Raw genomic sequence first — 27,742 nt, 5'->3', positions numbered from 1 at the left:
TTGAAAAGCATGATGGGAACAGTAGTTTTGGTTAAACGGAGGCTCCTATTGGAGGAAGTCTACGGTCGATAAGTGGCGGAAGAATCGTCAGAATTCTAAGCCGACTGTTAAGTAGACCGGATGAGGGGAAAAAAAGAAGTGTGGAGGAAAACTACACTTCCCATCAGTCCCCCGAAGGCCGCTAGTTTTCCCTCCCTTCCTGATTAACAATTCCGCCTTGTTGTTACCATCAGCTGGCTTCTAGGAGAGTTAGTTGGATGAAAGAGGTGGGTCTTCCTTGGCAGCCTCGAGAGAGAAACGAATAGGCCGCTTTCTTAACGGCCTCTCGTGTGAGCGAGAAAAAGAGTGGCTGTTAGTAAGAGTAAAACATATTAAAGAAAACAATATATTTTTTTAAAAACCTCAAATACTTTTGACTAATAACAAAAATTACCAATAATATACTAATAATATAGTGTAAATGAAACTTTCACTTTTCCACATATCAAAATACTATTTATATCCATTGTTATAATTCAGTTTTTAAAGAAGAAAATTGTTTGACTTGTTTAAACTTATGTCATACTGTCTGTTCTCCCATCAATACAATGCCAGTCCAAAGACTTAAGATATTTGGCGATGATTGTGTGCCTGTTTGCTTATGTGATCTTAGCGTGCTACTGGTAAATGCCAAGTCTCTCTGAAATGAGATTGTATCCAGTCATGAGTGCTAGACAAAAGTCATGATGCTATTATCCAAAATCTGCCCAGCTGAGGACCTACATTACATCTTACATTAACCTTGAGGGAGCTGGGGACCTACATTACCTCCTATATTAATCTTGAGGGAGTGGCATTGGTCTGTTGCTGTGGTGGAGTGGGAATGTTTTAAGTTGAGGCTGGAGGTCCTGTTATTAATCTGGCTACTTGCCTCCTAGCAGAAATGCTCCCTCGGCTTCTTGTCCTGGTTATTGGGCTGGTGATAAAGATCCTCTTGCCTTTTGGTGTTGGAGGACTTCAGCCTCACATGTTGTGTACCAATTAGAGTCAAACCCCAGAATTCAGGGTCTCCATGGCAACCATCGGGTTCATTCAGATAATCTCGGGCCCAGAACAGTTCCTGTGCGACCTGGATGTATAGTGTATTATTGTCAATCTTTTGCATGATCAAAGATGCAATCCAGATGCAACTGACTGCCATACAGGATCTCCATTAGGTAAGACATATTTGAACATCCACAGTAGGAACCTCAGTCTTTCCAAAGGATTTTCAATGAGTACTTCGGGAATTTCCCAATAAATCTAGCAAGTGAATCTTTTGAATGTCTGATCTACTGTTGGCAACCTCCCAGATGAACCCAGCCCCCTTAGCAGTCTCTCTTTATTACTATTGTCTTCGGGTTACCACCGTAGTTGGAACTGGAATTAAAGTGATTGTTACATAAAACATCACATGACTGTGCTGCTTAGCAATAGTTCCAGTTGCTGTCATTAGACAAGGACTACACAGTCATTAGTGAGAACTCACGCTTATCCTACTCTGTGTGAACTGACTCCAATACCCCTCACCTGCCTCTCTCCTTCCCCCCAACCCCATCTTTGCCCTTTTGATTATCTTGCACACCATGGCTAAGTTGAAAGGGCCACTGTCTTCCACCACAATAGCCCCTAGTTGACTAGTAATCACCTTTGAGTCTTTCCCCTTTCCTTTCTGCCCAGTCCAACCCCAGTCCATGTCTGGGAGACAGGGGGCACTGTGTTGTAGTGATTCTACTTTTTCTTCTGTAGGTAGTTCCAGTTAGTGGGGGAGGAGGAGATAATTGGCTCAGTGGTTACTCCTTTGTGAGGTTCCACAGGGATTGATCCTCTCCCACCATCCCAATCTCCTTTTAACATTTTTATGAAACTACTGGAAACGACCATCCAGCAGTCTGGAATTTAGGATCATCAATATGCTGATCATACCCAGCTTTACATTGCTCTTACAGGGTAGAATGGTGATGGTGCTAAAATCCTGTCTCAGTGCCAGGAGATTGTGAGGATCTGGATGGTGGAAAATAGAATTAAATTGAACCCTACCTAGCAAGATGGAGTTACTGTTTGCCCATCAGAACTCTTGGTCTGCTCCAGCTGTGTTTCTTGATATTGGGTATTATACCTAATGGAGCAAGTCTGCAGGAGGAAGCCATAGCTCGGTGGGCCATTGCCCAGCTTTGTCTGGTATGGCAGTTGTGATTTTTCCTGTCTGTGGTGACTACTGCAATTTGCAGTATTTGGATCTGTCTTTGAAGGTCTCTCAGAAGCCACATTTGGTTCAGAGTGCAGCACCCCATGTTCTTACTGATTATATAATACACTACTATATACTTGTTGCCAATAGACTTCTGAGTGGAAATTAAAATGCTAGTGCTAATCTATAAAGCCATATATAGCTTATTGCCTAGTTGTGTGTAAGATTATATTGTGCCATTGGAATTGGCCCTGCCAATCTAAGGAGCTGATACTAGTTCCACCTTTTAGGGAGGTAAGTGGGAGTGAGATGTGACAGCCCTGCTTTTCAGTGACAGAGCCTTTCTTCTGGAATGGCCTTCCAGTGAACAACTGGCTTTTCATAGTATTACCATTATAATCGTAATAAAATCTTACAATAAGGAACCATTACTGGACACATGCAAGTCTATGCTCTAACATTCCTTCAAAGTTATTACATCTTATTGTAATAACTTTGTAAAATTGTAATTATTACATCTGCAGAATAGAATCTGAAATGATTGATTTTATGGCATAGGATATTCCTATTCTGTATTACAGATGACAGATATTTATCTGAAAATGATTATATCTCTCAGAAAACATATTTGATGGTGATGACAGTCTCAGTATTTCAGTATGTTTAATATAGTAAAAATGTTTAAAGTCCTTTTCAGCTTTGTTGGATTCAGATTTGGAAATATTTTGTTCCTAAATTATGGTTCAGTTTCTTATTCAGCAATCCACACTTATCTGATAATTTATTATCATTGAATTCAACAATACGTAATTTAGATGTGGAAAACCTTGCTATTACACATAACTTCTTCCTCCATATTGAATGTAATATAACACTAGGGTCACTGCCGTTAGATTTAGTTTGTGGTCCTTTGTTTACCTGGGAATAAGCCATGTAGAAAGCATCCTTAAAGTTGATGTGTTAGATGAAATGTTCATTTCTTTTATTGATGTGGCATTATTTTTAGGTTTGACTGAAGCATGCCTTCTGATCAAAGTAAAGGACTGACACATTAGTTGCTATTTGCAACGGAAATTAGGTATCTTCTGCACCATGAAATCAGCTAGTGTCGGAGCAAGTAAACACTCAGTGCTTCCTCCCATCATCCCAGAGACTGAGAAGGAATTTCTGGAAAGCATTCAGAGTTATATCATTTCAGAGATTGAAAACGTGGGGTGTACTGAGCAAGGACCAGCAGAGGATTATTACATAATATACAGAAATGTATTTGAAATGGTAACTAAACACTTCTAAAGATATTCTAATTTTCATGATCAGTGAGTGTGATTTTTATGGCTTTGGTACATATACTGCTCAAAAAAATAAAGGGAACAGAAAATAAGACATCCTACTATTAAATACAGTACATTGTGTTGTTTAAGTGTTCCCTTTATTTTTTTGAGCAGTATATATTGTCTGACTTATGCTGAAATCAGTGCACAATAATATGTAGCATGAACTAGTGAGGAAACTTCATTTCCTATAACATTGAATCCTCTGCTAGTCTGTTAATAGTAAAGCTAAGTGATGTTTTTAAATTGTAGAATGTTCTTAATATTGTTTATGCTGTTGTTGTTTTTTATTCCATACCACCTAGAGTCACATTTTGTAAGATGGTCCGCTATATAAATATAAGTAAATATTGTTTAATAGTAATAATAATTTAATAATATTGTCGATTTAAGATGACCAATTTGAGGTGAGAGGTTACAGAATTTTCTTCCCAACACATGAATTTGCGTACACATCCTACAGCTTTCTTGATCTTCCTATCTCACTCTGAGCAATCCTTGCTCTAAATATGGCAGATAGCCTTAGAGACCACTAGGTGTACCATAGGTACTGGACCACAATATGTTACTTTGAGAAACAAGCCCTCAAGCAAGGCATTTGGATTTGCTGGCTGTTCTACATAGCCTAATATCTTGGTTTGATAAATATGCATATGAAAGAGGCATTTGGCAAACTGGCCATTTTAAAGGTTTTGTTTTTCCACTAATGCATGAGAAGAAGAGGGATTATAGATTTGTTTCCCCTAAGCTGTTAAAAAAGGCCATAAACTAAAAATGGTTGAAAAAGCAATCAGAATTAAATTATTTCACATTTAGTCATATTAGGTCTCAATTAATCTGGTACTATTTTTCTGAATGTGTAAATTATCTAGAGTGGTGGCCCCCAAACTTTTGGGCACCAGGGACCAGTTCCATGGAGAGAGGTTTTCCCATAGATCATACAGGGCGTGGTTTCGTGTGCTTTCTGCATCCTGTGGATGGGGCTTCGCTTGTTTGCGTGGCCCAGTTTCTGGCATGCCGGGGACCGGTGCCAGTCCACATACCAGAGGTTGGGGACCCCTGATCTACAGGTTCTGCTGGATTCTGTGGTGTAGCTCAAAGATATACAAGGCTGCATTCTTGTTGTATTTGCTATTTAGATCCACTCACTTTGAGGAGCTGCCTAGAAAAGTGTGGCATCCCTCATAAAGATAAAAAAGAAATGTAGGCTGTGACACACTCTCCTCTTTCTTCAATCTCTCACTTAAAACAAATCTTGCCCTGCCTTCTGGAAGTGCTGATTTGCTCTTGACACTCTGGTTGTTCCATCCTCTTCTATGAGTTTTAAGATGTTTTGTCTGATGAGGGAAAGTGCTAATATAACTTTATTATGAATTTTTTTTTTGAAATTTTGGGTTTAGAAGCTTGTAGACAGTTGTTGAGGAATAAGAGGAAACAATAATTGCATTAATTTCCTGCTAATGGACTTTCCAGAAGCAACTACTTACCAATGATGGGGAATGGGATGGTGTGTTAAAATTTTCTTTTGTTTTGATTCAGAAAGACCCTTTCTTTTAACCTGCAGTAAGGTCAGTTCCTTTTATTGTATCATTATTTATTTATTGTATCACTATTAAACAGTGATGATATGTAATCATTTTCTGTATTATTAAAACAGATTATTGAGCATGTTAATGCATACAAAAGCATTCTGACCACAATCAAGCAAGAATATGATGCTTTTATAGAAGCAATAAAGAAGGGCCAGCATGATGCCTTTTATCTTCATGGAAAATTAAAAATGTTGGCATGTGAATCTTCAACTTTAATGTATTATAAGAAAAGAATAACCCAGCTGGAAGAAAAGTAAGAATCTCTTTCGCTTTTTTGCAGGTGTGGGGTATTCAAGGCACCATTTTGAACTAATCTCTCGTATAGTGACATGATCTGATTTAAAATTGCTAATATTGTGTGGGGTTTTTTTATTTTAAAAAACATATTTGCATCTTTGTGGATGCTTACAGAATGAATATTATATCTAACGTAAGTTAGGTTTAGGAAAACAAAGGCAAATAAGCAAGAAATGCTATTTTTATATGTCAGATATGCTCATAATGTCTGACATTACTACAGATAACCAAATAGAATTACATTGGAGTTTGCATGCTACCAGATAGTGATAGCTAGCAAATTTGACATGAAAAGGACATATCTGCAGCATATTAGTGTACCACAAAATGCAGAATAATTCCATGGCACCGTTGGTTGGGTATAGTTAAATGTTATACTCCATTGAATGGTGATAATGGAAGAATCAGAGGTTGTTTTGGGGGAAAAACCTGCAACACTCTGAAAGGTTGCAAATCAGTTGACATGCCCAGAAAGGCTTCTCTCTCTGGATTGCTGTTTTTTCAAGTTACTAACAGAAGGAACAGGCATTCCTTTTGTTTATATGACAACATATACAGGGAAAAGGTCCTAGAATCACCCCACAAGACCCTCCATAAAGCAGCGCTCTGCAAGAAGCTTCAGGAGCTGTGCTTTGGAGCAGCTGGTGAACCCTTCAGCTGGGGGATGGGTGGGACTGTAATCACTTCATTATTGGAAAAGCAGCCGTTTTGCAATTTATATTTCAAACGGTCAATAAGTCATCCCTTTCATTTCTTAACCAATTTATGAAATTATTATTTGTATTAGCTACAAGAGGCTCTCTTCAGTCACACCCTGTTACCCATTTTTGCTCTGCAGCATTTTTGAGACTTATTTATTGTTAGAAGAGGGTTGCTGGAGGCAAGCTAACATAAGGAAGCTGGAGTGTCTTTTCTTTTTAATTCTGATGGAAAAACATAAGCATAGAAAGGTGTTGTTTTATTTTATTATTTTTAAATAACCCGTAGCCTTGGATTGCTTTGTTGTGGGTGGCTGAAATTCCCTGATTTTTATGAATTCTGATTGGCAATCAATCAATAAATGTCCTTTGACCACTACAAGAAGCCAAGAAGATGGCCAAATTTGACCATATTTTAGGGAGGTTTTTCTCTATAGAAAATTATTCATTTTATAGACTGATTAGGTTCTAAAGGTATTGATGATATATAAAAAGAGCAAGAGATGCAATTATGTAGAAAATTATAAAACCACTGAGGCAATTTTACAAATATCTGACAATGCAAAGGACTTAATTGCAACTTTAGAAGACTAACCTGACACCAATTTAAATTATGAAGATGGTTTGAATGCTCAGTGCAACTGAAACGAGTTTCAAGCAAATTTGCAACACTCAAGAGAACATGTTTGGGACTTTTTCTTCATGGGTACTAACAAGATTGAGAATTCTTTTAGAAAAAGATTCAATAGACTTTTCAGAGAAGAAGATTTTATTCTATGAGGAAGAGCTTCAAGCAAATTACAACTTTCAACAGAACAAGAAAAGATTGCAAACCAGAGAAAACAATGTTCTGTTATTTAGATAGGTGGATGAAAGAGTACAAAAAAGTGGGCTGTTTAAAGACCAAAGAATGAATGAAAATGATTAATATCTGCCTAGGAAAAAAACTGTTTTGTTTAAGCAGCCTGTTCATATGTATACATGGTAAAGCAATTAATATATATTAAAAATCATAATTGATTTCATAGTTTATTGAAGAAAATTTGAGAGAATTAGTGAAGAAATCAAGGGATATTCGCGATACATAAAGCTGGATGTCATCAGTATAGTGATGATACCCACTCTAGCATTTTGAATTCTTTCCCATTAATCTCATGTAGGTGACGAACATTCATAAGAGAAAAGATGGAACTCTGTGGGACACTATAGGCCAAGTCCCATATGAACAAACTCTTCCAGAAGGTTACAAACTGCATACCACTAGAGAACAGAGATCTGTTCGGAAAGAAAAGTGTGGAAGGAAATGGTTATGGTGTGTTTCCCAAACTTGGTTCTACCAGATGTTTTGGAATTAGCAACTGGATTGTAGTAGGCAATACTATAGAATGAAGTGGAAGAAAAAGAGGATCCTTATAAATGCTCTGTTAATAATATTTGTCTCTGTCAGTTATTTTTTCAGCCAAGCATATAGTACATTTTTTAAAATTTTGTGTTTGCTTATTCATTACTTATTTTAAACTACAGTTAGATTATTTTGTTGACCAAGAATAAAGGCAATGTTTTATATTATTTTTATGTTCACTGGAATATGACTTATCAAAATAATGCTTAGTACAAATGAAGTAAATACTGTAGTTCTATTTTACTCTAAAAACGTAGTGACCGTTCATAGTTACAACAGCAATGAAAAAGTGAGTTATGATTATTTTTCACACTTATGACCATTGTAACATCCCCATGGACATGGGATCAAAATTCAAGCACTTGGCAACTGACTCATATTTATGACTGTTGCAGTGTACCGGGTCATGTGATTACCTTTTGTGACTTTCTGATAAGCAAAGTCAATGGAGAAGCCAGATTTACTTAACAGCTGTGCTGCTAATTTTAGAATTGCAGTGATTCACAACAACTGTGGCAAGAAAGGTTATAAAATGGGGCCAGATTTACTTAACAAATGTTACACTTAGCAACAGACATTTTGGGCTCAATTGTGATTGTAAATTGAGGATTACCTGTAGTAATCATTCCCATTGATTGTGCTAGCTGGGGAATTATGAACGATGAACAAGCTTTTCTTTCTTTTAATTGAAGGTTTTACCCTATCAGCCTATATCCCCACCGTCTTCATTCATTTACTTTGCCCCCAAATTCCCAGTGAAGTTACACAAAGCTAGGTAACTTCCATTAATAGCATAATTTTTAAAGGAAATACTTAAAATTCAAATATCTAAAATCTCAAAGGCATTTAAAAGTCTTAAGTTATTGAAGTTATATGCAATTGTCTACAGGAGATGAAACAGATGTAATGTATTATTTGAATTGCTTTTGTTTTTAGAGTGAAAAGAATTGAGAAGAATTCTGCAAGAACTGAGAGCTTAATACAGAAACTAAAAAGTTTAAGGTTAACTCTCTTAGCAAAAGAAGATTCAACCCCAGTCAAGAAAGTTAATCCTGCTAAAAAAATTCCAGGTAAGATGCAGTTGTTTGTAATTAAAAAAATCATTTTTCCCCTCACACTAGGAACATGAACCAGCTTCTGTATTATAAAGGTAAAGGTTCCCCCGCACATGCGTGCTAGTCGTTTTCCGACTCTAGGGGCTGGTGCTCATCTCCGTTTCAAAGCTGAAGAGCCAGCGCTTGTCCGAGGACGTCTCCGTGGTCATGTGGCCGGCATGACTAGACACCAAAGGTGCACGGAACGCTGTTACCTTCCCACCATAGTGGTCCCTATTTTTCTACTTGCATTTTTTACGTGCTTTCGAACTGCTAGGTTGGCAGAAGCTGGGACGAGTAACAGGCGCTCACTCTGTTATGCGGCACTTGGGATTTGACCCGCCAAACTGTCGACCTTCTGATACTGCAATGTTAATATCTCAGATTGTTTTGAATAATTATATGTTCTCTATTACATTCTAAATCTTAGCTGAGGCAAGATTGAGGAGCAAACAGAAATGGACAATTGGATGGTGCCCTTTCTATTTTTTTTAATGGATGATTACTCAGGATGAAATTGAAATTAATTATTACATGCAATGTATGAAGGAGTAGAATTGAGTCTGCCATATAAAGTACGCATTCCACTTGTAAATGGTGGGGTTTTTTTAGTTATTCATTCCAAAATACAGATCTCTCTGTTGACTTAGAAGTTTGGTTTATAATAACAGAATGCTTTTTTTGGTATTACAGAATTTGTACAGTTTGAATTTATAGACTGGCAATATGATCACTGATAGAAACTTTCCTCCTTTTTTTCAACAGGGCTTAACGTGAAAGACTCACTTGATATAGATGTCCTTTCTAGCCACTTAGTTCATCTACAAAAAAGGTTGAAAGAGTTGAAAGAGGACATGTTGACAAAATACATTCCCATAGAAAACACAGTCAATATTGAAGAAGACATGAATTTTGCTATTCAAAAGCGAAATATGGCTGAAAAAAAGAATGAAAACCTGAAGTTTTGGTATAAAAGTTCCTTTTACAATATGCTCTTACTTATTTGGAGTATTTTCTCTTTTCTTCATTTTTGAATAGTGGGCATAGCTGTAATAACTTTGTCCGCTTTATTGTAATCAGATTAGAACAGTGACTTAGAATAGATTGTAGAATTGTAATTTCTAAAATTGTATGTTCTATCTCAGCATCTGTGGTTAGATTAGCACCAACAAAAAACAACCCTCAACTGGAACATAGCAGCCATTAACAGGTTTAATGAGGGAAATCAATGCATAGAAGACATATTAACTCCAGGCATTTGGGTCAGGATGTTAGGTGAGCTCTGCTGCTATTGCTGTATTTCTCTATGTATTTCTCTAAAATGGGGTTATTATTTTTTCCATGGTGCCAGGACTTGTATGCCATCCAATGCCACAATAACCATTGTGAGATGGATGGCAAAAATAAATAAATATTTTGCATATATAAAGCTCAGTTCCTGGAATTCCTAATATATTAAATGGTATAATTTACAGTAATAAATTATTATGAAACAATCAGTTGAAGTTTATTGGCAACACACATTACAGTACGAAATACCCCCACATGAAATCTGAGAAAGCCACTGTCAGTCAGAATAACTCGTACTTGATTAATAGACAAAGTATATGGTGTAATATTAGTAATTGTGATAATTAAAAAATAAATTTAATTAGTATGTGTAGTGTAAGAGCTTATTCATGTATTGTATCCTGAATGTATGTTGTACTAAAATGTCAGAAACGCCTGCTGAATCAGGCGAAGGTCCATTTTAGTCTAGTATTTTGTTTTTCATGTTTGACATTTTTTCGATGTTTGCAAACAGAAAATGGGGTATATTTTTTCTACTATTGTTCTTCTTTAAGTAAGCGTGAAGGCATAGTGCGCCCAAGCTAAAGTTAAGTTTGAGAATGAACCAACTTAATCAGATATAAATAAATACAGACTAGGAAGGGACTTTTTCATAATATGCATATAAAACCTCTGCATGGAGATTTGCAACTATAGGAAATGCTTCAATTCAGTTAATACAATTTCCAGTCATAATTGCAGTCTAGTTATGTATGTGTATATTGCATGCCACTTGACAAATTTAGACATTAGGGAAATTCTTTTTCTCAGGAAACTTGTCCTCTGTTTTTATATACAAGAGTATAAAATAATGTGATAAGGACAACCCTGGAGAATTCAATCAACAGATGATACTGATACATCACATTTCAACCAATATTCTGATTTTTATAGTTTTTATCGGCTAAATCTGTTTGCAAGTGTGATCGCTATCTGGGAGACTACAGACAAGAATATTGACACACTGCAGCAGCTCATATATCAGATGATAGAAAATGAGAAACTTACAAAAGGTAAAAACACATCAGACTTCAGCTTTTTACAATAAATCAGAAAGAAACATATTTCTGGTGGTGTGCTAAAAACTCAGTTGTGTCTCTATTATGCTGGAAAAAACCTCTGTGCCATTTATTTGCAGAAATAGGGTTTAAATTGTCTTTACCGTTCTTTATTGGGCTTTCTGATCTATACCTCTGTTGTCGGGACTGCACTGGTTACCAATAAGTTTCTGGATGCATTTTGTAGTGTGCTGATTGCAACCTATAAAACCATTTATGGCACATGTCCTTGTTACCTGTGGGACTGTCTTTTCTTTTTTTTAAAAAATATAATTTTATTAAAATGTTAATAAACATAGTAACAATTAATACAAATTAAATTAAAAGAAAAATAAAAGTGCAGAAAAAAGAAAAAAAAAGTAGAAGGAAAAAAGACAACAAAGGTAATAAGAAAGAAGTTGCTTCCAACCTGAACTAACTTTTCACTATCTTTTAGAATTACAAATAAAAAAAAAACACCTCTTCTCATAGCCTAACTTTTATCTATATGCAGTCCAGAAATCAACTTTTCAATCTAGGTTAGGCAAAAAAGCCATTAGCTGTTACTAGAAATATGAAATAGTTTTTCCCTTGTTAAATAGTCCAATTTTATATTGTTTTTTTCTTTTCTTTTGCTCTGTGCAATCTGACCTTTAAATATTTCCTGTGGTGTTGCAAGATTTGATATTTTATCATTCTTTAGAGTGAGCGCCTGTTACTCGTCCCAGCTTCTGCCAACCTAGCAGTTCGAAAGCACGTAAAAATGCAAGTAGAAAAATAGGGACCTCTACGGTGGGAAGGTAACAGCGTTCCGTGCGCCTTTGGTGTCTAGTCATGCCGGCCATGTGACCATGGAGACGTCCTCGGACAAGCGCTGGCTCTTCGGCTTTGAAATGGAGATGAGCACCAGCCCCTAGAGTCGGAAACGACTAGCACGCATGTGCGGGGGAACCTTTACCTTTATCATAGTATTTAAAAGAAATCTTGAAAGTTTTCACCAGCCTACTTTGTAAATCACATAAAAAGGCATCATCCAGGATTTCTTGTCAAAGCTTCTTCAGATCCAAATCCTTTTCTTCCCATAAAGAGGCATATTTTTAAAGAATTTATTTTGTTGTAGCTGTTCCATATCCAGATTCTTTTCTTAATTTATCTTTTGTACTCCCATTTTAGTAATCTCAATTTTGTTGTCTTCTATGTTTTCAAACTATAAGGTGTAAGTCAGGTAAAGGCTTTTTATTTATTTTTTTCTTGCATCTTTTATCCATTAAAATCTGTGTCCTTTCTAAGATATTTCAGGCCATATTTTTTTTAAAAAAACTGTAGGAAAAATTATAGCTGGCTTAGCCATTTTAACTCCTTTCCGTCTGGTCCTTTGGTTCCCTCTAGTGTCCACTTGCAACTTTCATCAAACCTCGATTGTTAATATGGATTTAGTTCCATTTCATTCATTTCCCATTACTGTATTATTTAATTATAATTTGGTTTTCAGTGATTACATTAAAAAGAAAACCACTATCACACGTCTCTCTGATCTTCAAATCTGTTTAAAATTTTCTTAAATCAAAATTCCTTTTTTCCTGCTTTTTGGAAATTGTGTATTATTTTAAATTTTTAAAACTTTTAATTTATTTATTTATTTAATTCAAAGACTCACAAATTAAGCTTGTCATTTTGAAGATCTCTAATATTCATAAAGTACTTAATTTGAACATTTCCAAAATGATTATAACATTATTTCTATTGCCTTTATGTCTATATGAAAGGCCTTACCCCCTCTGAAAATAAAGATGTCTTCTTCCTTGACTCCTGGCACTCAACTGTTTTATGGTTTCCTTGTAAGGGGCAGTCATCCAGAGCATGCGTAGGCAATCTCTCGTTGTCCAGAAAAACTTGAAGGACTGGTGTACTCACCGGTCTTTTGTTTTACACAGTGGCCATCATCTCGGCTTGCCTGCAGAGATGTATTTAATCAGCCATGGAAAATTGAAATCCTTCAACTGTCTTCCCAAGTAGAAACTGCTCACCCTGTGAATTCTAAGAAGATTTGCTTCTGATTCCCTCTCTTCAAGAAGTCAAAGGGAAGTGAGAATAGATGCAGGCCTTTTTCTGGGGCTTCTCCAGTCCTATGTATGGAATGCTCTCGACTTAGATTGGTTCTTGCCCATTTAATTTGCAGAATGGGTGAAGATTAAAGAGTGAAATAGGAATTGGAATTGGAATAGAAGAGAACAGAACAGACCTTGGAGGTCTTCTAGTCCAACCCCTTGCTCAGGCAGGAAACCTTATACCATTTCAGACACAGTTGTTCAATCTCTTCTTTAAAACTTCCAGTGTTAGAGCATTCACAACCTCTGGAGGCAAGTTGTTCCACTGATTAATTGTTCTAACTGTCAGGAAATTTCTCCTTAGTTCTAGGTTGCTTCTCTCTTTGGTTAGTTTCCATCTATTGCTTCTTGTCCTGCTTTCAAGTGCTTTGGAGAATAGCTTGACTCCCTCTTCTTTGTGGCAACTCCTGAGATATTGGAACACTGCTATCATGTCAGCCCTAGTTTTTTGAAATGAAGGTGGCTGGTTATTATACCATTCATTGTCTACATTTTATGATGTGTCTACATTTTCTGATTTTATGTTTCACAATTTGTGTGTGTGTGTGTGTGTGTGTGTGTGTATTAAAATTTCTTTTTGCTGACAAAGAGTTAAATGGGAGACTAGGATAGCTATTTCGAGCTTCTTTGCTCTCATCAGCTAGCTAGCCATACCCTTTGTGGGATTCGAACCTAGGCAGTCTGCATACTAGGCAGCTGTATTAACCTCTAGGCCACTGGCTTATCCAGAACAAGGCTCATCCAGACCAAGGGGATATATGTGTAAGTTTTTTCCGGTCAGACCAGTTTGATGCACCTTGGGTTTTTGAACTGCGTAGGTTCGAATCCCACAAAGGGTATGGCTAGCTGATGAGAGCAAAGAAGCTCGAAATAGCTATCCTAGTCTCCCATTTAACTCTTTGTCAGCAAAAAGAAATTTGAATACACAATGTTTCGCAGTAGTGACTTGAGCCCTGCTTAACGCTCCTAGGCTGGAGCTGCAAGGCAAAAGAAATAATAATAGAACTGCAGTATAGCAAGTTTAAATCCCAAGGTGCATCAAATTGGTCTGACTGGAAAAAACTTACACATATGTGTGTGTGTATGTATATGTGGGTGTGTGTGTATGCCTGGACTGCTTCCTTATTATAGATCACAGGTCGGCAACCCGCGGCTCCGGAGAGTGGCACCGCCCATTTGGAGAGGTGCGTGCGCACCTCTCCGAATGGGCGGAGGTGCGCGCGCACCTCCGCCCGAGCAGGCAGTGGCGCCGCTCGTTGGGAAAGCTGCTGCGGCCCGTTTGCACAGCTGCCGCCTGCAGAGGAGGCGCGGCAGCTTTCCCAAAAGTGGCGCCACTGCCCGTTCTGAGAGGTGCGCGCACACCTCTCCGAACGAGCAGAGGTGCGCACGCACCTCTCCGAATGAGCGTAGGTGCGCGCGCACCTCTCCGAACGAGCGGAGGTGCGCGCGCACCTCTCCAAATGTTTTGCGCATGCGCATGCATGGATGCACGCACGCGGCTCCCACTTTTTTTGTGTGTGATGGAACCGGTTCCCAGTGGCTCTTTTCCTTTTTCAGGTTGCCGACCCCTGTTATAGATGGTCCTCAATTTACGGCCAGTCACTTAGCATCCATTTGAGGTTCTGATGGATATACCTATTTGTTACTTACAAACTAGACTCAAAGTTCCAACGATCACCGCCCTCCAATGTGGTCACGTGGCCACACTTTGGACATTCGACAGCTGGACTGTATGGTCATTTGCATTGTCCTGCAGTCAAGTGATTGCATTTTACAATGCTTTTGCCAAAGCTGGCAATTTGTTCTGGTTTTTGGCAAAAATGGACCCACAGAGAACCTTTGCTTTTTCTTAACAACCATGGCATTTGCATAATGACGGCCATAGTAAAGATTGTACAATCAAGTTGGTCGTGTAACTGAGCCACTTAATGACTGTCATGACTTACAACCACAATGGTTGGGCTCGATTATGATCATAAGCTGAGGTATCTGTATCCTGTTTCTTCCTTACCTTTGATTTAACCACAGGGTAAGTAAGGACAGCTCCAGAGGCTACAGCAAAGCCTTTGAATTGTAGGCCACAGTTTGAAGTAATGAAAGAAAGTGTGTTTTTACTGCAGATGTGCCCCTTGATTTGGTTAAAATGTATTGTTTGCTTTCTAAATGTGTAAAATATTAACTTCCTGTGGATGGATCTGACTTTTCAGGTTCAATTGCTTCTAGTATCTCAAGTGTATTTGAACGTGATCCTTCTAAAAGTAAAGAGGCAGAAGATCTGATTGAATATATTGAACGGTAAGATAGTAAGGGAGTCTTCTCATCTTGTCTCTTCATTCAGACAAATGAAATTGCTTAGTACACCAAGAATACCAACTGTTTGTACATAAAATGATGTGAAAAGTGCTTTGTGCAAATGCAACACTTCTTGGTCCTTCACTAAAATAACTGTACAAGCATAAAAACAGTAGCTACTTTAAAAAAAATTGCTTCATTAGTCATTCTTACAGCAGCCACATTTTTGTAAGACTCGTACAGAGGTCTGAAAAAGGCAGTCTATTTTAATGTAGAGCAAAGAAGTGTGAAGCATTTCTTCAAATCATTTTAAGCACCCTTAGTCCTAATCTTTTCACATTCCCTATCTCTTAGCACATGGGGTGCACTCTACAAAAGCACAGTGCAATATAGCAATATAGTGACTAACAGGAAGTTAAAACAGAGACATAGACTTTTTATGAGCCCTGCAGCAGAGAGGGCTAAGTAGCATCAAACCGTGCTCCTTTATTGGGCCAATGCAAAATACAACTGCTGCTACTTTTCCTGCTTAATAATGAAGAAAAATTATTTGTGAAACAAATATAGCAGTTAGATATTTGTACACTACCAGCTAGAACAACATGAAGATATATGCTGCTACCCTAAAGATCTTCTATTTATAGTTGGACTTATAAGACATTAGTAGAGGACAAAACCAGGGATTTATGTCACTAGTGAAAACTTACTTAGGCCAATAGAGATCAAGATGATAAGCTTAGTTTGGACAAAAATTTATTCTGGAAAAAAAGAACTTGAAAAAGTAATGAAACCTGAATGATGGTTTGTTTATCTGTTGCAGTGGGGAACATTGCAACATGTATTTTTAATTCCTTTCACGTCCCAATTTTTTGGCACAAGGGCAAGAGTACTTTGGCACAAGGGCAAGAGTACTTTAACTTCATTTAGATCACAGGTCTGCAACCCGCGGCTCCAGAGCCACATGCGGCTCTTCCAGCCATCTCCTGCGGCTCCTGGTCCTCTGCCATGTGCAGTCCAAAAAAAAAAAGTGGGACTAAAAAAGTTCAACCAATCAATTCAAATATGCAGGGTAGGTGCATATCTCGCCTTGGCTCTACTCTTCAGTCAAACCCTGTTCTGCGCATGTGCGCATGTACGCGCATGCGCACATATTTTTTGCGGCTCCCAGTTTTTCCTTTTGTGAGGGAACCGGTTCCGAGTGGCTCTTTCACTGTTTCAGGTTCCTGACCCCTGATTTAGATTGTCTTTCCTCTGTAGCTTACTTAGTTAGTGTTTTGCCAATCATAAAGGTTTTTACATCCATGTCTTATCACTTGTAACGTTATGTTCTTTGAACTGTGCTAGGTTCAATGAACTGTTTTCCCGTGGTCAGTATGAGGCTGCAGCAACATATGCAGCAAACTGTCCTAGAGGAATCCTACGCAATGAAGAAACCATGGAGAAATTCAGGGGTATGGAGCCTCAGATGCAATCTTCCCCTTTTGTATATAGTCTGAATATTAGTAAACCATAGTCAAAAATATTAACATTTTTGTAGAATTCTCTGGCTTTGTGATTTAAAGGAACCAGAGTTTTATATTTAATTAGTTCCTACTAATGTGATTACTGCCATACTGAATGTGAATTAATTGCAATTGATAGCCAAAAAGTACTTTTTATCATTCCACACATATGATAATTCTTTATAAAACTTTTCAAATTATGTAAAATAAAAAATATATGCTCATTTTCTTAATTTATAGCATTCTGAGTTCAAATCCTCTTTTGATAGGTCTGAGCTTGAATAAAATTGATGGTGTAGAAGACAAACTGCAGCAAGCAAATTTTTTTTAAAATATTGCTTTTTCCCTTCAGCTGTTGGTCATGTTAAAGGGAAGATCCTCCCTCTGCTTTTGTATTTTGAGGCACTCATAACTACAACCATTGCTGTTAAGAAGCATCTTCCTGCAAATTTGACAACTGAAGCCATCAAATGTGCCTTATCTGAGAAACGGTTGGACTTGGTGATGCATTGGGTCACTTTGCACAAGTAAGTGGTCATTCAGAGTTCTGGCTCATTAGCAGAAGACACACATTATATAGAAGAAATTCATAGGTCATTTTGTGGGAACTCCAGATAAGTATGACAAATGTTCAGTAATCTTGGACATTGGCTGTCAGAATATTCACTTATAAACTAAATGGCATATTTCCAGTATGGCAGGTGCTGAAGAATACTATTATTTCTGCTAAATCAATTATTTGTGGTGCATTCTAGACAATTCTTAAAGGAAAACAGGCATCGTTTTTCAAACTGAATTAGCCCTTCTCCATCAAACTCAATTCATGTGAGTTGAAGGCAGGGTGGAATAAGGAGTCTTTCAGAAGGAGAGCAGGATATTTATAGTTAGGAGAAAACAGCAAGAATAGAACATCTGTTATATGCAAATTTCATTGGGGCAAAAATTCCTATAGACAAAACCGGCTAGTCCTGTGACAGTTACTTTCAGAAAGGCTTATAGGGGAAAGCATCCACTTTAATAAGAGAATGAGGTTTATTGTTTACAGCTCAACTTCCATTTTTAAAATAGCATCTGAAGTGGAACTTCAACATATTCCATCTCCAGAAGTTTCTGGACGCAAGGAGACTATTCTATCCTTGGATATTCCAAGGTTTACACAATGGAAATGCACAAATAGCTCAACATGCAGTACCCAAAGGATGAACCAGATTTCTCAGCAAGGTCTTGTGAAGCTCTAGGAATAAAAGCACCATGGTATTGAAAAGAGTGCATGAAAGAGGTCTTTAAAAGATACCTACAATTCCACATGCAGCTGTGACACCTTGGTGAACATGGCAGAGTAGCCAGTTTTTTTCCATTTCTGGTAGAATCAGCAATGGTTTATGGAAACAAGGACAATAACAAAGATGGCAGTGAGCACCAAAGAGAAATCAGTCAGATCACCCTATCATTCATGGGCTGTCTTTCATCCCTATATCCTAGTTGCCTTTGGCTTTGGGATTGTTGTTGGGGACTGTGGGCTCTGAAAAATGGGGTGAGCTCCTCTTCCAGGCCAGGTTATGGAGATATCCAACCTGTAGCTCAGTCTGCAAATTCCAGATGCAGTTGAAATCCCTGAAAAGCACAGGGAATACAGGGTCTGTTTAAAGAGGCAAAAAATCACCAGCTGAATGGGAAAGACGTATCACCTTTCAGGCAAATGTGTTGGGGCTCATGATTTCCTCTGCGACAACTAACAAGCCTATAAGTGCACTCCAGTGAGGTTTATTAAATTAGGGACAGATATAAAGCATGCCACTTCTCTCATTTCTAGTCCTGATGGATATTTTCTGATGCATATTCAGATCTTACCGGTACTCAATTTATATGGAGTAAGAGAAGGTCTTTAGAGAAGGAGAAACTTTTAAGCCGTAAAAACCTGGGCTTTGCTAAAGTATACCCTATTTTCCAAAAGGAGAAATGTATGAGGACAATACTGTATTGTGTAGTAAATTCTTCAAATATGCTTGTTTTCTTTTCCCTGTATCTTTTTCTCTTATTTATCATAACTCTGATTTTATGTTATTCTACTAAAAGAATAAGGTTTTGTTCTCATCATCATTATTCCACTTTTCTTTACAATGCCCAGAATCTGTAAATTACCTAATGATGTTTTGTTTGCTTTGTTTCTCCCAGATTGGAATTCTCTGAGGCTGCTGGTGATGCAATCTTTAAGTATGCAGATGTGGATAAGCACAACATGTCCCAGTGTCTAGCTTTGGCTCAAATTGCATACAGTGAGTGTGGGGCACACAAAAAAGCTGTTCTGTGCTTGTGCAGACAGGGCCAGATTTATGGAGCCATGGATTATCTACATCATTTCCAACTTTTTTCCACAGGTAAATTTCAGAGCTATGTTGTATTTATTTTAAATTATATTTGATAGTGTTAGAATGATGTTCAAGATGTTCAACAGATCATGCCAGACAAATCTTATTGCATTCTTTGAACAAGTGAAAAAATTAGTGGATCAGAGGAAGGCTGTGGACATAATTTACTTGGACTTCAGTAAGGCATTTGATAAAGTAGATCACAAACTACTACTTGATAAGATAGAAAAATGTGGGTTAGACAGCATCACCACCAGATGGATTCGTAGTTGGCTGACTGGCCGTACTCAGCGTGTCGTCCTCAATGGAACTGCGCCTGCATGGAGGGAAGTGTGGAGTGCCCCAGGGCTCTGTTCTGGGCCCAGTGCTCTTCAACATCTTCATCAATGATTTGGACGAGGGGATAGATGGGGAACTCATCAAATTTGCAGACGACACCAAGCTGGCAGGAATAGCCAACACTCCAGAAGATAGGCTTAAGATACAGGAGGATCTGGACAGACTTGAACACTGGGTGCTATATAACAAAATGAAATTCAATGGTGAAAAAAGTAAGGTTCTACATTTAGGCAAGAAAAACCAAATGCACAGGTATAGTATAGGGGGTACCTTGCTCAATAGTAGTAACTGTGAGAGGGATCTCAGAATCCTAGTGGACAATCACTTAAATACGAGCCAGCAATGTGCTGCAGCTGCCAAAAAAGCCAACACAGTGCTAAGCTGCATTAACAGAGGGATAGAATCAAGATCACGTGAAGTATTAATACCACTTTACAATGCCTTGGTAAGGCCACATTTGGAATACTGCATCCAGTTTTGGTCACCACGATGTAAAAAAGATGTTGAGACTCTGGAAAGAGTACAGAGAAGAGTACAGAGAAGAGCAACAAAGGTGGCTGGAGGCTAAAACATATAAGGAACGGCTGCTGGAATTGGGTATGTCTAGTTTAATAAAGAGAAGGACTAGGGGTGACGAGATAGGAGTGTTTTAATATCTCAGGGGGTGCCACAAAGAAGAGGGAGTCAAGCTATTCCCCAAAGCGCCGGAAGGCAGGACAAGAAGCAATGGATGGAAACTAATCAAGGAGAGAAGCAGCCTAGAACTAAGGAGAAACTTGCTGACAGTTAGAACAATTAACCAGTGGAACAACCTGCCTCCAGAAGCTGTGAATGCTCCAACACTGGAAGTTTTTAAGAAGAGACTGGACAGCCATTTGTCTGAAATGGTATAGGGTTTCCTGCCTGAGCAGGGAGTTGGACTAAATGACCTCCAAGGTAAGATTAAGTGGCTCTCAGTACTATCACGATGTATTTATGAGTTTGCTTGTAGTATGTGTATGTGAGAAAAGGAGGGAATGAATAAATCTAATTTGATCCAAATGTTTTGCCTCTGTATGTGAGTATGTCTATGTTTCTGTTCTCACCCTGTGACGCATATGTATCTGTGCATGTATCTGTGCATTGGGAAACATAGTGGAGGCTACATATGCTGCATACTCTTGGAGTATGCAGTATTTTGAAGTGTTGCCCAATTGCCTTTCTTATAGGGATACTATGGGGAATTGTTTTCTCTGCTGATTTGATCTTTCTTTCTCTGGTTTCTCCCCCCACTCTTCCACTGTGCACATGTTTGGTCCCATTCAGTTGAGATTTGTTTTCCCCTCAAAGAATCCACTGAACATTGAATAAGTTGAGCAGGTATGAAGTGACTACTATAGTTTTTAATATATGACCATTTCCTCAACAGCAAATTTTAGCATACGTATAACATTGCCAGTCTTCCCTAAAATGATAAAAAGACTGTCCTCAGTGTATTTCACCAGAATTCATTTTTGAAGAATGAAACATTTTATTGCAGATCTATCTTGTCATGGCTGACATTGTTAATGAACCTGTCCTCCAGGAATTAGCTAATTCAATCAAGAAGTTGTGTGCTGAACAAAGCACTGTATTTCTCGGTCATTCCCAAATGAATCTTGGGATCAGGGATGCCTGTGTCATGGTCAACACCAACCAGAACTATCAAAGTTCTACCTGTTTTTACATCCATGTGGTATAGAACAAAAAGTAGTGGGGCATTTATCATTTAATCCAGTGTTTTTCAACCTTTTTTGGGCAAAGGCACACTTGTTTCATGAAAAAAATCACGAGGCACTCCACCGTTTTCCACACCGTTGGACCTCCCCACGGTCGCTACACGAATGGTCATAAGTCGAGGATGGCCTGTGTTCTCAAGGGGTTGGACTAGATGACCTCCAAGGTCCCTTCCAACTACTACTACTTCTTCTTCTTCTTCTTCTTCTTCTTCTTCTTCTTCTTCTTCTTCTTCTTCTTCTTCTTCTTCTTCTTATTATTATTATTATTATTATTATTATTATTATTATTATTATTATTAGCCTCTTTATTTTATTTTATTTTATTTTGGGGCTTTTGTTTGTTTTTGCTGTGAAGGAAAAGGAAAGCTTGCATTTCTTTTTAATTCATCTTTCTGTATTTTCTTTTTTCCCTTCTTTTCTTTCTTCCTTCCTTCCCTCTCTTCCCTCGCTCTCTTTTCTTTCTTTATCTTCCTTCCTTCCTTTCTCTCTCCCACTTTCTTTCCCTCCCTCTCTCAATTTCTTGCTTTCTACTTGTTGTGGAAATTGGAAGCTACTTGCATTTCTTTTTAATTTTTCTTTCTGCATTTTTCTCCTTCATTTATTTTTCTTTCTTTCTTTCTTTCTTTCTTTCTTTCTTTCTTTCTTTCTTTCTTTCTTCTTTCTTTCTTTCTTTCTTTCTTTCTTTCTTTCTTTCTTTCTTTCTTTCTCTTTCTTTCTTTCTTTCTTTTCTCTTTCTTTCTTTCTTTTCTCTTTCTTTTTCTCTCTTTCTTTTCTCTTTCTTTCTTTCTATCTTCCTTCCTTTCTTTCCTGTCTTTCTCTCTCCCACTTTCTTTCCCTCCCTCTCTCAATTTCTTGCTTTCTACTTGTTGTGGAAACTGGAAGCTACTTGCATTTCTTTTTAATTTTTCTTCCTGCTTTTTTTCCTTCCTTCCTTCCTCCCTTCCTCTCTCTCTCTCTTTCTTTTCTATTCTCCTTTTTTTCTTTCTCCCTCCCTTTTCCCCTTCCCCCTTTCTCCTTTTTCCCTTTTTTCTTTCTTTCTCACCTTTACCATCAAAAGCACTTCACTCCAGAGGGGGGGGGGAAACCCCAAAGGTTTTTAATTGCTTTGGTCCAAAGGACATTTTATTATGCAACGTATCAAAAGGACAGGTTAAAAAAAATCAGCCATGTAATTTTTCAGACGCAAGCGAAGCCTCCAAGAGCGAAGCGGTCAGATCCCTCTATTTCGGGCTGGGGCGAGGGGTCGCGGCGAGCAACCAGGCAGCCGACCAGGCGGGAGTCTTGCATCCTCAGCCGCGCGGGGAGTAAGGAGTAAGCGGCGCGTGCTGGGGAAGAAGAGCTTTTTCGAACATTGCAGGCAACGAACCACGCGACAGCTCAGGCGAGCCGGGCTGGCCGCCTGTCCGTCCTCTTTCGATAAGCAAGCCGGTCGCCTCTCCCCAGCTTCTCTCTCTTCAGCAAGAGACCCTCCGAAGCCAGAGAAGGGGGCGGAGCTACGCTGCCGTGGAGCCCTGGTGCCTAGAGAGGTCGAGCCCACTTCTTTTCCCGGGCTTTTGCTTCCAGCAAAGTAGGGCCGTCAGCTTAGCCAGAGAGTCTTGCAGCGCCGCTCCGCCCGTGGCTGTTCCTCCTCCTCCTCCTCCTCCTCCTCCTCCTCCTCCTCCTCCTCCTCCTCTCACTGCTGTCTCCTAGGTCAGTGTTTTTTCAATTCTTCCCATGGCACACCAGGCAACATCTGGTTTTTCAGTGGTTGAAAAACACTGATTTAATCATGCCTTCCAGTTTGATATTGTTCACATAGAAATACGTATCACAGAAGCCCAGTTGAGAGGTAGAAAATGCTGTTTATTTCATTGTTCTTTTGTTAATCATTTAAAGTAAGGATTAAATGAAAAAGAGCTCTGAGGTTATGTACATAAAGATGCAATAAAGTTTTCAAAGGTGTACACTTCTGCTCATTTTATGCTGGAAAATAAAAATGACAGCTTTTCGAGCTGCAAATATAAATATATCTGGGTATTTTTTTTCTTGTCAGGCTTTCTAACACCTGTGCTGTTTGATTTCAGAGGATTATGTCTTTCTACTGAAGCACTGCCCTCGTATAGATTTCATCCGTTGCCTTACTCAAGAATGGAATGGGAAACAACCAATCATGTCCCTTGGGGAAACCATCCTTTCTCTCATTGGAACAGAACATCAAATACATGGCATACACTTGTTGGAGGATATTACCAAAAAGGGCAAGGGTGAGTACAGCTTGACTTTTTCCAGTGGGAATGTGGCAACCCTAGAAAGTAGACCAGCCTAAGAAACTACTTTTATTGTAACATGTATAGTTATAGAATCTTGCAAGTCTGAATGTGCTCCCCTGTCCTTCCCTTTATCTTTGTCTGAACTAGGAAGGGGCTTGTCTGAGATGTTTTCTCAATATTCTCAATATTTTGTTGGCCTGGATTCAGTCCCCTTGTCATGGTTCCAACAGATGAAACTCATCAAAAGAACTTCAAGAATTCTTCCTCAAATAACATTTTATACAGGAAATAAAGTATCGGCACTACATAATTGAACCCAAAACTAGATTCCCTTCCCCCAGATACAAAGTAACAGAATGCAAGTCCCACCCCACAAAACAGTCATAAATCACATTCTCCAATTAGCCCAGAGTGCAGGCTCTCTTCCCAGCTCCTCAGCCCGCCAAAACGTTATCAGTTTGTGTCCTTGGGTTTCCCACTGAGCTGCATTATGATTATGGCTAGCTGAGCTTAAGCATTCAATGAAGCATTTAATGATTGTAAAACATCTCATTTCTAAACAGAAGAAAAAGCATGTTAAAAGCAAAGTAAAAATGGCTGCAATTTCCAACAGTTGTCAGAGCAGGAACATCCAATGTTACAGCATTGACATGGGGAGGGGGGCTTTACAAAAAAGATAAATCCTGCAATTCAAACAAAACCATAGTCTTATCTGACTGTTGTCAAGGTAGCTCTTTTCCCCCTGCCCTTTAAGACTGTGCCATATGACCTCTACATTTGCTTGCAATTATCTGACTAGATAAAAGGTAGGGGAGAGATTTTAATTAGAAAATGGAGAGTGGAAAGAATTACATTTTTCTCATGCTTCCATCAGAATTCCAAAGTTGGACCGAGTTCCCTTTCAAATTAAATTGTGTCTACTTTAAACATATTCTTGACAGTGACAACTGCTGAATGCTTCCTGTACTTTAGAATCATACCAAAATTGTATGCATTTTTAACAGTTAGTGATTCAGAGACAAAAAGCAATAAAATAGTCTTTATCTATTTTCTTTCTGAAATATATTTGTAGATACATTGGAGCAAATGATTGTAAAAGATACCTGCAATGTAGAAGGATGGAAGGAGATAGCTGAAACATGCCTCAGTGTCAAAAAAGAAAATTTATACAAACTTATCATCTCTGTCCTTGCTAGCCTGGAAGGAGTGTTTGAAATTCCAGCAGATGATACAGAGGATGCCAAATTAATGGAACATGTGTTCTTGTAATTTTTCCACAAAGCACATGGAGGAGCTCTTTCTCCCAGGAGATGTTTATATTGGCTGCAGAAATAACAATACAACTTCTTAATGTTACTTCTGTTTTAAAAATGCAATATATTTAATACCATGAACCTGATTTGATTGTGCTACAATTGCTACTCATGCTTGATTATTTGCCCTTGTTTTACTTTAAAGATGATGTCACTTTTTAAAGTAATTTAGCTATGTTTACACCAGATCACTTGTGATTTTTCTTCCCTTTTTAAGTAATTTGTTTTCTCCAATTTTTTTTCTTCATTGAATCAGTTGTTGGAGAAAGAGTCTTTCATCTCCCCAAAACTCACATTTGTTTACTTTTTAACATAATTTTGCTTTTACGCTTATACATTTAGTGGCAAAATTAGAAATTATTCCCAATATACACATGGATAGGATGCTTACAACTTAGCTGCACAGTTATTCTTTCCATTCTATGAACTGGACTGAAACTGGAATAATTCCTAGTTTCTCCCACAGAATCAATATTTTTTTGGTCGAATGGTTATGTAACTTTTGTCATCTTTCTGAGTGTGGTTGTTGGATTATGAAGGGTATAGTCCCAATGCACCCTGAAGGTACCAGGTGGTGTTTAGGCTACCTTATTGAACGTAGATTCAGCATTATATTTATGCTAGAAATAAGTTATTTAGAAAAAAACATCCGATTATGTATCAGTTTGTTATACTTTAGACTCTTGAGTACTAACAAATAAAGCAAGTTACTAAAATTGTATCTCTAAAATAATTGCATTTGAAGATAGATTTTCATCCTTATTATATAGTATCTATGTTCCTTCCTTTACAGCAATCAGTTCATTTCTTTCACCCCATAAACTTGCCATGTAAGCAGGGAAAGGCCACAGCTTGAAGGTAATATGAATTGGTTAATGAAGATTTTCTTGCACTCATATCCAATTACGTTATATTTCACAGGGTTTTGTGATAGAAATAAACCAAGAAAAAAAATACATGCTCAACTATGTATCTACTCTTCACCATAATGTGTATTAAGCAGGTTGATAGGGAATAGCTTAGAGTTAGTCATGGATTTTGTGACAGAAGGGTGAATATCAGGAACTAGGGCAGTATGGCTGAATATTTATTTTTATTTTTCACCCCCCTATTATTTCTTTTCGAAGATTTTGTCAGCACATGCCCAAATATATGTTGTGAGATATGCTGTGGTATGTTTGAATGTCTTTTTAGTTCTTAAGATTGCAGTGCTTGGTATATAAAGTAGTAATACAAGTCAAGGACATTCTCATTCTGGGAAGCTATAACTCTGTAATCATATATGCAGTAACCACTCTTGAGGGAGGGTATTGACGTTTTTTAATATATGTTCCAACCCCTCTTTGTGTGTGTGTGTGTGTGTGTGTGTGTGTGTGTGTGTGTGTGTGTGTAGAGAGAGAGAGAGAGAATCTCAAGGCAAATTAAGTCCTTTAGGGCAGTGGAAAAGTAAAAAAAAAAGCCACATCAAGCACAAATGGTCTCATACTTTGCTCCAATATGTTGAATTTTGACAGCAGGATGGGACCTCACCCAAATTCCATCCTTTCAGGTACTGTAAATTGCCAGCTCACTAGTGTACTGCTTTATCTTTAGAAAACATGTTAAGTTGAGGTAGTTTTGCTGAACACCACTCAGCACAGGTTCTCTGTTTCATTGGCTTAGAAAATCATGGTTGGAATCTTGTGTCACCAGGAATCTTCATATAATGCTGTCAATGAATTGAACAATAACTGAGTTTTAATTGGATAGTTGTGGTTCACAGACCCCTAATTTATTAAAGGAGCCTTTTTAAGAAAATGTAACTTGGTTCATTTATTTAAGAATATAACATACCATATGCAATATATATATATATATATATATATATATATATATATATATATATATATATATATATATATATATATATATATATATATATGTGTGTGTGTGTGTGTGTGTGTGTGTGTGTGTGTGTGTGTATGTATGTATGTGTATGTATATGTATATGTGTGTGTATATATACTGTATGTATATGTGTGTATGTATGTGTATGTATATGTATATATGGGTGTGTGTGTGTGTGTGTGTGTGTGTGTGTGTGTATAAAAAAAGAAAGTCTAGGCAAGTAATTTTGTAAAAATGCATGGCAGTTGTTTCTGGCTTAATTTTGCCCTGAGGCACACTATACAGCTTTGCACACATGTAGCAAGAGTGATTTCTGCATATACGATTACAGAATTACAGCTTGTGAAGCAATTGTGTGGGAGTCTCCTTGGCTTGAGGTACTAGTTTATATACAAGGCACTGTAATCTTGGGAACAAGGAAGGCATTCAAACAGCATTTCCCATAAAATACATGTATGCTTGTCTTGGCAAAATCTTTGCAAAGCAAGAATGTGGAAGTAAAAAATACAGTCCTAATACAAAGAAAAACTCCCCTTTACAACTGATTTCCTAAGTTCAAAATGTTGTCCATTGATGGGAGTTAATTTAAAATAACACACAATTTAAAAGAAACACACAAGATACTTATATTTACAAGCCATAAGGGGTGTTTAGTAGAAGCCAAAGGTAATCATTAATAGGATTTTGCATTGAATTTAGTGTTACTCCCAGGAAAATATGTACAGGATTGCAGTGCTTACATTTACTTATTACATCCATAAAGTTATAAAATATTAAACTTTTCAAAGTCTGTTGCTGCCTTCCATTAAATTCTTACATACCCCAAATGCCTTGGGGAAGACATAGTTGTGACTACTTCCTAAAAGATAAAAGGGTAGTGGCTAGCCTGTAGAGCAGAGGTGTCAAATTGCCGGCCCGCAGCTCAGTTGCATCATAT

General features: G+C 37.9%; 1 protein-coding gene across 1 annotated transcript; it reads left to right on the top strand.

Moving 5' to 3' along the window:
* The first annotated feature begins 145 nt into the window (after positions 1 to 145).
* On the top strand, positions 146 to 25,793 carry CLHC1 (clathrin heavy chain linker domain containing 1). Its single transcript, XM_083373280.1, has 12 exons — positions 146 to 266; positions 3,216 to 3,484; positions 5,198 to 5,385; positions 8,466 to 8,599; positions 9,389 to 9,590; positions 10,847 to 10,965; positions 15,305 to 15,392; positions 16,734 to 16,840; positions 17,244 to 17,418; positions 19,067 to 19,269; positions 23,420 to 23,599; positions 24,678 to 25,793. Exons 2-12 carry the CDS (start codon positions 3,302 to 3,304, stop codon positions 24,872 to 24,874), a joined length of 1,776 nt encoding a protein of 591 aa, XP_083229406.1. The 5' UTR covers positions 146 to 266; positions 3,216 to 3,301; the 3' UTR covers positions 24,875 to 25,793.
* The last annotated feature ends 1,949 nt before the right edge of the window (positions 25,794 to 27,742 follow it).

The sequence above is a fragment of the Vipera ursinii genome (assembly GCF_947247035.1).
Source record: "Vipera ursinii genome assembly, chromosome: 1".
Taxonomy (NCBI): Eukaryota; Metazoa; Chordata; class Lepidosauria; order Squamata; family Viperidae; genus Vipera; species Vipera ursinii.
Note: the sequence above shows the minus strand (reverse complement) of the source record. Positions and strands in the feature narration are given on the sequence as shown.